At 44.9% G+C, this 12,067-nt stretch overlaps 1 protein-coding gene across 16 annotated transcripts in view; it reads left to right on the top strand.

The window, feature by feature from the left end:
• NEB (nebulin) overlaps positions 1-12,067 on the top strand; it is a 265,748-nt gene that overhangs the window by 84,165 nt on the left and 169,516 nt on the right. For all 16 annotated transcript variants that reach the window (XM_075317192.1, XM_075317196.1, XM_075317191.1 and 13 more), the window contains 7 exons: positions 42-353; positions 1,772-1,978; positions 3,720-3,824; positions 4,005-4,112; positions 5,819-6,130; positions 10,005-10,211; positions 10,953-11,057. In XM_075317192.1, the coding sequence (XP_075173307.1) occupies positions 42-353; positions 1,772-1,978; positions 3,720-3,824; positions 4,005-4,112; positions 5,819-6,130; positions 10,005-10,211; positions 10,953-11,057 (1,356 nt within the window). The remainder of the gene's footprint in view (positions 1-41; positions 354-1,771; positions 1,979-3,719; positions 3,825-4,004; positions 4,113-5,818; positions 6,131-10,004; positions 10,212-10,952; positions 11,058-12,067) is intronic.

The following is a 12,067-nucleotide window of genomic DNA, read 5'->3' as shown; positions in this document are numbered from 1 at the left end:
TATTTCTTTACTAATGTTTGGCCTTTGGGTTCCGTCCACAGTTTAAATACAAGAAAGCCTATGAACAGACCAGAGGAAAGCACATCGGATTCAGAAGCCTCCAGGACGACCCCAAATTGGTCCATTTCATGAATGTGGCCAAGATGCAGTCCGAACGTGAATATAAAAAAAGCTACGAAAAGTCAAAGACCCGATTCCACACCCCCGTGGACATGTTCAGTGTTACTGCTGCCAAACTGGCACAAAATGTGGCGACTAATACCAACTACAAGCGTCTCATCCACCACTACAGTCTGCTGCCGGATGCCATGCACCTCCAGCTGGCCAGGAACAGAATGCAGATACAGAGTGATGTAAGTCATGTAGCGTTATGAAATAATAGATGGTTTACTATCAGGAAAGGACTTAATATTCAGGTAACTGAGTGGTCCACAGCCCTTCACCTAGAAGATGCACTTTAAAGTTTCAGTTTTTCTCAAACCGCCTTCTAAATATTTGACTTTTTATCATAAAGTAAAATGATACAATTCTTGAGCCACCACTAGAGAGAGCTCATTGCATTCATATTTATACAGCCACCACTAGAGGGAGCTCACTACATACAGATTTATACAGCCACCACTAGGGGGAGCTCACTGCATACAGATTTATACAGCCACCACTAGAGGGAGCTCATTACATAAGGATTTATACAGTCACCACTAGAGGGAGCTCATTGCATTCAGATTTATACAGTCACCACTAGAGGAAGCTCATTGTATACAGATTTATACAGCCACCACTAGAGGAAGCTCTTTGCATACAGATTTACACAGCCACCACTGAGGGAGCTCATTGCATTCAGATTTATACAGCCACCACTAGAGGGAGCTCACTACATAAAGATTTATGCAACCACCACAAGAGGGAGTTCATTGTATACAGATTTATACAGTCACCACTAGAGGGAGCACATTGCATACAGATGTATGCAACCACCACTAAAGGGAGCTCACTGCATTCATATTTATACAGCCACCACTAGAGGGAGCTCATTGCTTTTAGATTTATACAGCCACCACTAGAGGGAGCTCATTGCATTCAGATTTATACAGCCACCACTAGAGGGAGCTCATTGCATTCAGATTTATACAGTCACCACTAGAGGGAGCTCATTGCTTTCAGATTTATACAGCCACCACTAGAGGGAGCTCATTGCATTCAGATTTATATAGCCACCACTAGAGGGAGCTCACTGCATACAGATTTATATCGCCATCACTAGAGGGAGCTCACTACATACAGATTTATACAGCCACCACTAGAGGGAGCTCATTGCTTTCAGATTTATACAGCCACCACTAGAGGGAGCTCACTACATACAGATTTACACTGCCACCACTAGAGGGACCTCACTACATACAGATTTACACTGCCACCACTAGAGGGACCTCACTACATACAGATTTATACAGCCACCACTAGAGGGAGCTCATTGCATTCAGATTTATACAGCGACCACTAGAAGAGCACATTGCATTCAGATTTATACATCTCCCCCTAGTGATCAAGCAGTCCACTAAAATTCACTATCAATCATACAGCAAATCTATGTTAAAATCTCTAGTTAAAACTGTGGGAGCTATAGATTTTTATTAGCAAAAAAATTATGTTGCTGCCAAGGAATAAATATTGTGTGCCAAATATAAGCTCTCGGAAATATAGATATTTTTTCACAATGTATGTGTATGTGTTGTATGATAAATTATATATCTGCTTCCTTTATTCCTAGAATGTTTACAAATCAGACTACAACGACTATGTCAAAGGCATGGGATGGGTGCCCTACGGGTCCCAGGACGCTGAGAAGAACAAGAAAGCCATGGAAATTGTCAGTAATAAGAAATACCGCCAACACCCGGATACCCTGAAATTCACAAGTGTGCCCGACTCCATGGAAATGGTCTTAGCAAAGAGCAACGCACAAATCATGAATCAAGTAAGTTTCCTTCTTTTTTTCCTCTCTTTCTGCACAACGGGGTCAAGGTCCTCAATCGAATATCATATACTCTACATAGTTTACTAGATACATGCAATACAAAATGTACAGGGCTGTATCTGGTAAACAATTAAGGCTATGTAGCATTTATTGGAACCCCTTAAATTAGCTATTTTGTCAGGCTTCTAACCCCCACACATATGACATTTATGGCCTATGCTAAACATGGGCTACTGATATTTTTGAAAATCATTTTAAAATTAAACTTATAAACCAATCCAAGATGAATGCACCATAAATAATTCTAAAGGTTCATTGAGATCAATTAAAAGTTGGAGTTGTTCCCATCCTCAGTGGTAGACCGGCACTTGCCCAAGGCTCCCTTTCTCATTAATGATGGGCCTTCCTATACTCGGGTGCTCGGTACTTGTACTGTAACTAGTGATGAGAGGACACTACCATGCTCGGGTGCTCGGTACTTGTAACTAGTGATGAGTGGGCACTTCCATGCTCGGGTGCTCGGTACTCGTAACTAGTTATGAGCGGGCACTACCATGCTCGGGTGCTCGGTACTCGTAACTAGTGATAAGTGAGCACTACCATGCTTGGGTGCTCAGTACTCGTAACTAGTGATGAGTGGGCACTACCATGCTCGGGTGCTCGGTACTCGTAACTAGGGATGAGCGAGCACTACCATGCTCGGGTGCTCAGTACTCGTAACTAGTGATGAGCGGGCACTACCATGCTCGGGTGCTCAGTACTCGTAACTAGTGATGAGCGGACACTACCATGCTCGGGTGCTCAGTACTTGTAATTAGTGATGAGTGGGCACTACCATGTTCGGGTGCTCGGTACTTATAACTAGTGATCAGTGAGCACTACCATGCTCGGGTGCTTTGTATTCATAACTAGTGATGAGTGAGCACTACCATGCTTGGGGATTGGTACTCATAACTATTGATGAGCGGGCACTACCATGATTGGGTACTTGGTACTCATAACTAGTGATAAGCGAGCATTTTTCTGGTAGAGTTTCCTAAAAATGCTCAAGTTCCCCATTGACTTCCATTATACTCAGGTGATGACTCTTTTCTGCAGTAGATCCGGCTACCCTTAAACCCCGACACACAATAGATGGCCGTTGGCTGCACAATGGTTTTGCCGAACATTTGTCCGGCAGCCATCTCTCCACACTGCTGAGTTCTCCTATGTTGTCTATGACTGAGTTGTTGCCAGTCATCTTTGGTGCCAGCTTAGCTCAGCAGTCCAAAATCAGTCATGCCAGATCCTTACCTCCTGGCCTTCATCTGTCTGAGGACCCCATAAACATTAGACAGTTTGCCAAATCCTTCACTACTGGTGGGTTCTGGTAACGTTAGTATAATGTGTATCGGGGATTAACATCCTTTAACAAAGTAGATAGAAAACCTGAGCTCAAGAGTTTCGCCCTTCCTCCAGTCTTCTCTCCTACAAATGATAGTGAGTAATTATTGGGTCCCTATGAGGTGGTATTTGGTATAAGCATTGGGCTCTACTGTCATTTTTCTACTTAAACCTTGAACTTATTTCATTTTCTGTCTCCATATTGAGGACAAAATACTGGATATCTAAGACTTATCATTATATGGATTTCTAAACATTGAAATTACTTTAAGGAAGAAAATGACTTCTGATTTAAGAACGCAGCATGTAGTGAATGACGTATAGAAAAGGTAAAACATATTCTTGGTTCCTTTTGTAGAACCTGTACAAGCAAGCTTGGGACAAAGATAAAAGAACCATCCACGTCATGCCCGATACACCGGAAGTCCTCCTGGCCAAGGCTAATGCTATCAATATAAGCGAGGTTGGTACTTTATGGCTGAGATATGTTACTTTCCACTAAACCCAACTCATCGGAAGAAAACTCACACTGCAATTGGATTTAAACCCCCCCGTTGTTTAGTAGGGGGTCATCCCCAACAAGTTTGTGTTAATTCATGTCTGCCCGGGAACTTTGTATTAATTTTTTTTACCCATTTACCAGAAAAAATACAAGCAAGCCCTGGAGGAATCGAAGAAGAAAGGATATGATCTCAAAGCTGACGCCATCGCCATCAAAGCTGCAAGGGCATCCAGGGACATTGCTAGCGATGTAAGTAGAAGAAGACTGGGGTGTCATGTAACCCTAAAAGCACGGTGATCCTCAATGTGTCATATGCCTTCAAGTTTATACACAAGGGACAAGAAGTTGTCCAGTTGACTGTTTTGGGTCAATGTTGTGTCTCCTAGTACACTATGGTGCCCAGTTGCATCCCCTCTATCTATGCCCCTGCTTTGGTGGCAGGGTGCCTGGAAATATGGTTGTCACTGGTACAGCCCAGATGGTACAGGGGCTTCTAGACTGACGCGAAGTCTGGGGACCCTGTACTGTCCCTCATCCCGACGGTAGACTAAATGGTAGTCAAGGTCGAGCCTTCAACGTAGCCCTGTCTCCTGTCCTGGCCCTGATGACTATGTTCCCACCTCACCTACCACCTTGGGGAACAGACCGGGATGGAGACCCCGAAAAACACCCCACCAAACAATATACCAAAAATAGGGGAAAAACACATACAGACACCAACAAACACCTAACCAACTATGGGGATCAAAATACAAAGGTGGACTGGAACTAACAGGGAATAAAGGTAAGAAACAACACCTAGGATAACTTCCAAACAACCCACAACCAAGGAAAAGCAGCAGCAGCAAGGAACACATCTGTCCGCCTCTGGGCCATACAGTCCCTTATCCCGACAGTAAACTTAAAGGTAATCAGGATCGAGCCTCCAACATGGCCCTGTCTGCTGTCCTGGCCCTAAAGACTATGTCCCCACCAACACAGAACAATGTACGGGGGTAAACAAAAATTCAAACACACTTAAAACCTGCACCAGTGGATAACCAAAGGTGAACGGGTAAGGGTATAAAGAAAAGGAGGTAGAATAAACAACCTACAACAATCACCAAAAACAATCACAGCAGACTGTAGAAGCAGTAAGAACACGTCCTCTCTGCTCCCTGGCTAGCTCCTAACTGAATAGAATAACCAGTAACCTCTCCAGGAAGCAGAGGGATAAATACAGCCCGGAAGTGCTCAACTGACGACAGCTGAGCAAGTCTGCTGCTGCACAAGGGTAGGTATTAACCCTTATATGCCCAAAGGAAAAAAAACAACATTTAAATTTGCATGGTCTCAGATGGTAAATGACAATGCTAATCCTGAGCCTATTCCTATACATGTGACAATAGTGTAGATCAAGAGACTGCTATAAGGACTATGATGGAAGACAACTCAGGTCTGAATGTCTTCTCCCACTTCTCCATACACAGCAGTTAAAGTATATACTGTCTGTACCAATCCATACTCCCTGAGCGCCCCCCAGTGGAGTCAGAAGATAGACCTACTATTAGAATTTACAGTATTAACTTCTGATTTAGATTTGGAGTTCTATGTGCAAAAAAACCCCAGAACTCCGACCTCTATATTAGACTTAGATCGACTGAACCCAGTAATTCTAAGGGAGCGGACAACTATCCAATGGGTCTGACACGTTCGGTCAACGTCATGGGAAGAAAGATTGAGCATGTTGAATTTCAGTATGCCTAATCCTTTGCTCTGAAGGGAGATAAGCTGCCCAAAGAGGGGTCTGAACATACTTATCCCACTTTCCCCATTGAAACCTCATGCACGTTTATCCATATTAAGTGTTGATGTGCATAGGGAAGTATGTTGGAAATAGCGGTGGCCAGCTTCGTGGTTTTGGTAATCCTATCCTGATCTGTGCCTGTCAAAGTTTTCTATTTTCTTCTTTTTAGTATAAATACAAGAAAGCATATGAAAGCAGCAGAGGAAAGATGGTCGGATTCCGCAACCTGCAGGACGACCCAAAACTTGTCCACTACATGAACGTCGCCAAGATGCAGAGCGATCGGGAGTACAAGAAAGAGTACGAGAAGACCAAGACCAAATACCACACACCCGTCTCCATGTTTAGCGTCATGGCCGCCAAGGAAGCTCAAACCGTGGCCTCCAACACCAATTACAGGAATATCATCCACAAGTACATCCTTCTACCGGACGCAATGCACGTGCAGCTCGCCAAGAACATGAACCAAATCCAGAGTGACGTGAGTTGTCCTTTCCACTCTATAACATGTTTCCAAACGCTCAGTAGCCGAAGTGTCCATATCATGGCGTCCATAGACAGGTGTGATGGCTGACATGATCATTGCCCTTTCTAGTGAAAACTATCATCTATCCACAGGAGAGGTGGGATCACTTTAGCCCCCCCATCTACTTATGACCGGATTCTCAGCTGGCAGTAATATTAAGCCACTCCACCATTTTTGTTCCACTTGATAAGTAACTGTACGTTACTTATGATCTACAACATAGGTGGGGAACCTCCGACCCACTGGCCATATGTGGACCGCAATTACTTTTTCTGCAGCCCCCAGGCAGATTTCCAGGGACTGCAGTGCTCAGGTGGCAACTGCATGCACCACATACGTAGCGTTCAATGCTGGACTCTGCAATTCCTACACCAAAGGATTACATCACCACGATGGCCACTTCATGTGCGGGGTAGGCGCAAAATGTGCTCTCATCCTACAGAAGATGAGCGGCCGTCCCAGCGTCCCCCAGATCTCTCTGTGCATCCAGCGCTCTCTGTGCCCCCAGCCTTTTCCATGCACTCTCTGTGCCCCCAGCCACCTCCAGGCGCTCTCTGTGCCCCCAGCCACCTCCAGGCGCTCTCTGTGCCCCCAGCCACCTCCAGGCGCTCTCTGTGCCCCCAGCCACCTCCAGGCGCTCTCTGTGCCCCCAGCCACCTCTAGGCACTCTCTGTACCCCCAGCCTCCTCCATGCACTCTCTGTGCCCCCAGCCACCTCCAGGCGCTCTCTGTGCCCCCAGCCACCTCCATGCACTCTCTGTGCCCCCAGCCACCTCCATGCACTCTCTGTGCCCCCAGCCACCTCCAGGCGCTCTCTGTGCCCCAGCCTCCTTCATGCACTCTCTGTGCCCCCAGGCACCTCCAGGCATTCTCTGTGCCCCCCAGCATCCTCCATGCACTCTCTGTGCTCCCAGCCACCTCCAGGCGCTCTCTGTGCCCCCAGCCACCTCCATGCACTCTCTGTGCCCCTAGCCACCTCCAGGCGTTCTCTGTGCCCCAGCCTGCTTCATGCACTCTCTGTGCTCCCAGCCACCTCCAGGCGCTCTCTATGCCCTCAGCCACCTCCATGCACTCTCTGTGCCCCCAGCCACCTCCAGGCGCTCTCTGTGCCCCCAGCCTCCTCCATGCACTCTCTGTGCCCCCAGCCACCTCCAGGCGCTCTCTGTGCCCCAGCCTCCTTCATGCACTCTCTGTGCCCCCAGGCACCTCCAGGCGCTCTCTGTGCCCCCCAGCATCCTCCATGCACTCTCTGTGCCCCCAGGCACCTCCAGGCGCTCTCTGTGCCCCAGCCTCCTTCATGCACACTCTGTGCCCCCAGCCACCTCCAGGCGCTCTCTGTGCCCCCAGCCTCCTCCATGCACTCTCTGTGCCCCCAGCCACCTCCAGACATTCTCTGTGCCCCAACAACCTCAAGCACTCTCTGTGCCCCCAGCCTCCTGCAGGCACTCTCTGTGCCCCCAACCTCCTGCAGGCGATCGTTCCCCCATCCTCCTGCAGGCGATCTCTGTGCCCCCAGCATCCTCCAGGTGCTCTCTGTGCCCCCAGCCTCCTCCAGGGCTGTCTGTGCCCCCAGCCATTTATATACCCTCAGCAATGTTTGTGCACCCCGGGGATGTATATATCCCCAGTGATGTCTGTGCCACCTAATATCATAGCCACACCAAAGAAAAGACGCTCCAGCCATCACAGTGAGTTATGTGTTTAACCAAACATAGCAGGGTAATTCTCAAGTTGATCCTTTTGTGGGGCCCCCGAATTATGGTAGAAATTTCCAAATGGTCCCCGGCAGAAAAAAAGTTCCCCACCTCTGATCTACAATATTGCATGGGAGTGGAAAATTACCATAAGCCATTAAAGGGGTTGGTTGTCCTAGATTAGAAAAAAATGTAGCTGCTTTATTTCTTTAACAGCGCATTGCCCACTGATGATTGGTTGTGTCAGACATTGCAACTCAACCCCATTAAAGTGAATGGAGCACAACATGTTTTCCTATTTTTCAGGATAACATGTAGGCCACCCAAATGGAAACCAAATGAGATCTGTTTGGCACAGTTTGCGCCTGTCATATTTTTTCATGGCAGAGTGATTCTAGTCTTATAGAAGTGAGCAAATGTCACTTCAGCCATTCGATTGCGTTGTCGAGTTCATGGGAGTTTGAGAATATCAGGAAAATTAATTTCCCTATTAGGCTGTGTGCACATGGTGCGTTTTTGCCGTATTTTTTTTTGCAGATTTTCACAAATCTGCAAGGAAATCCTGATGCAGTTACGTGCGGCTGCGGGACATCCGCAGCATATTCCGCAGCTGCACATACCGCAGCATGGACACAGACACTCCCCACGTCCCATAGGATAACATGGAGAGTGTCTGTACTTGCTAAAACCTGCGGATTTATCTAGAAAATCCAGATAAATCCGCAAGTTTTCCGCGGCAAAATCCACGGGTACAGAGTCCTGTGGGCACATAGCCTTAGGCTTTGTGCACACAGAGTTTTTGGAGGAATCCAAAAACCTCAAGGTTTTCAACCGATATAGGAAAGGCTCCTGTTTTGGGGGAATATTTGAATTATTTTTTTCTTTTCCTTAAGTGTTTTTGAAGAGTATATTGCAGCCTTTTGATTGGAAGGGGCCTATTTTGGGGAAGTTTCCCTCAGGATCCTTTCTACAGAAATGATCTGCATTTTCTTTTTTTTTTTTTTTCCTACCAGGCCTTTTCCAAAATCTTTCAAGGGAAAAGAAAAAGCAAAATCATTTTTTTTTTTAAAAAAAAACAAACAACCCTCCTTGTATGAAGTTTTTCCCTTAGAAATAAATTAGAAGAGTTTTCCAAATGTTTTCAAACCAGTTTTTGAGGATATTGGAGATGATCCACTCCAAAAAAAAATCCTCAGTGAGCCGACAATCTTTACTAGGAGACTTTTTCAGAGTTTTCAAAGCAGAAACTCAGTTTTTGAGGAGTTTTGAGCTTCTGCTTAGTTTCCTCCTTACGCACTTCTAATCCCAATATGTTTTTCATGCATTTTTTGGTGCAGTTTTGTCACAAATCTGCATGTCTATCCTTATGTCAGCAAAATCAATGAGAATTCTGAAATGTTTTGCACATATTTTTTTTTCCTTGCAGATTTGGTTGCATTAAAAAAAATCTGCAGCATGTCAATGCTTGGTGCGTTTTTGCCTGCGTTTTTCATCCCTTCAACCCATTGACTTTATCATGAAAAATACATGGCACAAAAACGCACCAAAAACACATGGCACAAAAATGCACCAAAAATGCATGGCACAAAAACTCACCAAAAACTCATAGCGCAAAAACTCACCAAAGACACATGGTGCAAAAACTCACCAAAAAAAAGCACCAAAAATGAATGGCACAAAAAGTCACCAAAAAAGCACCATAAACGCATGGCACAAAAACTCACCAAAAACGTATGCTACAAAAACTCACCAAAAAAGCACCAAAAACGCATGGCACAAAAACTCACCAAAAAAAACACCAAAAATGCATGGCACAAAAAGTCACCAAAAAAGCACCAAAAACGCATGGCACAAAAACTCACCAAAAATGCATGGCGCAAAAACTCACCAAAAAAGCACCAAAAACGCATGGCACAAAAATTCACCAAAAACGCATGCCACAAAAACTCACCAAAAAATGCACCAAAAACGCATGGCTCAAAAATTCACCAAAAATTCAATGAGCAGTACGCACCACAAACACACCTCGTTTTTAGGCTTTTTTTTTCTGCCACAAGATGCAGATTTAGTGCAGAAAACTTCGGTACCAAATACTCAGCGTGCTTTCTTAAACTTGCAGTCATTTCTCTTTGCAGAATGAATACAGACTGGACTACAAGTCCTGGTACAAGGGAATGGGCTGGAGCCCCCTGGGATCTCTAGATGTGGAGAAGAACAAGAAAGCGTCGCAGATCCTCAGTGATGCTAAGTATCGCCAGCACCCAAGCAAATTCGCTTTCACCAAACCTTTGGATTCTATGGACATGGAGTTAGCGAAGCAGAACGCTATTGTCATGAACAAGGTAAAAAAAAAAATCAGAGACATAAAATTACTATTTTTTTCTAACCAAAACACAAAATAAGATTTCTGCAAAATTTGCTGATTAACAGTGAATGTGAGTTTTAGATAAGTAATGTAGTGACTATTCACGTGGTGTAATGCAAGTCACTACTTACGGATAGTACAGATGGAAGGGTAGTTAGGCAAGCCGGAGTTTGGTAAAATGAGGACACGTATGGATACAGGGAGTACACAGAGGCGTAGTCAGGTCACAATCCGAGAGTCACAATTCCAGGAGGGCATGTAATAGATTCAGGGAGAAAAGTGAGACGTGGTCAGGTAATGGTCCGAGGTCAAAAGTCAGGAGGTCATGACAGAAACAGGGAGCAGACAGAGAGGAGTCAAACAACGATCCGAGGTCAAGAAACAAAGATCAGAACAAATACAGAAACACAGGCCAACAGCACAACAACAGAACCAGAATGTACAACTGGCAAGGTTCTGGGAAAGCATGCTCAGTACAGAAATAGAGCAATTACCAGGAAGGTGGAGCACCTGAGTAATCAGCACCTCCTGGAACCAGCATGAAAGCCAGAGCTGTTAATCAACCTGCCAGCTCAGTAGCCCAGGAAAACACAGCAGAGCATCTCCTAATGTGCAAGATGCTCTGCAAGGAGGAATCATGACATGTGGATTGTATTATATGAACATTGTTGTATCCATAAGATCTACGCTTTATTATTTCCTATTATTTTGTGTGCAGCACTCATACATTGACGCATGGGAGAAGGATAAGACAAAGATCCACGTGATGCCGGACACCCCCGATATTCTTCAGGCCAAACAGAACAAGATCACTTTTAGTGAAGTGAGTAATATTATATACCTGACAGATGAACGGAAACTTTTGAGAACTCCACAAATCTATAGATATCAAGTTTGGATCAATAGCTTTCTCCATTGCTTCATTGGGGGGACACAGGAAACCATGAGTGTATACTGCTGTCACTAGGAGGCAGCAACATACACTTATGGTTTCTTGTGTCCCCCCAATTAAGGCTTCGAGAAAGAGATTTTATGGTGAGTACCCCAAATCTTCTTATTATAGCAAGCAGCATACATGCAAGGACAGATGGAAATTTCATGAAGGAGTCCAATTTCTCAACTCCCCCCAAAATTGAATATATAATGGCATGTTATAAAAAAGTATTTCAACAGGCTGCAACTTGCATCACAACCACAAGGTGTCCTCATATGAGCACACATAGCATAAACCTCTCCTAACAGGGTATCAAAAAAGCAAAGCTGCTCATCACAAAACACTCATCTCAGGATATGACAAAACATGACGAAAACTAACGGGCATAAGCGTATCTGCAATAAAATACTATAAAAAGGTGCCCTTCATAGCGAAATGTCTTTAAGGTTCTTGCTAACTCATCTGAGAGTAGTTCAATATAGGCAAAGAGACCCTGAATCCAACAATGTATCACTTAGTTTACTGGGTGCAGCCATTCTGACAAAATCAGAGTTTTTAATTTTAGCAATGTAAGCAGAGCTGTGAAAGCTAACCCCGCCCACACCAGGCTCTCTATATACAATGTCTATGGACATTGAGCTGCTAATCACAGCAGGGGGCGTGTCAGGCTAGGATTCATGCGCAATGATAATTTCCTGATGCTAAAACAAACATTAAAGGTAAACAACAGCAAGAAGCTTGTTAAAAGAGGCATCACTTATATGTGTGTTTTAACCCCTACAGCATGCTGCTTCAGATTACATAACAAAAATCTCCTGAAAGATTCCCTGTAAGGGGTACTTTGCACGCTGCGACATCGCTACTGCGATATCGTCGGGATCAAATCGAAAGTGACGCAC

This window comes from Anomaloglossus baeobatrachus, chromosome 7 (assembly GCF_048569485.1).
Source record: "Anomaloglossus baeobatrachus isolate aAnoBae1 chromosome 7, aAnoBae1.hap1, whole genome shotgun sequence".
In the NCBI taxonomy this organism is placed as follows: Eukaryota; Metazoa; Chordata; class Amphibia; order Anura; family Aromobatidae; genus Anomaloglossus; species Anomaloglossus baeobatrachus.
Note: the sequence above shows the minus strand (reverse complement) of the source record. Positions and strands in the feature narration are given on the sequence as shown.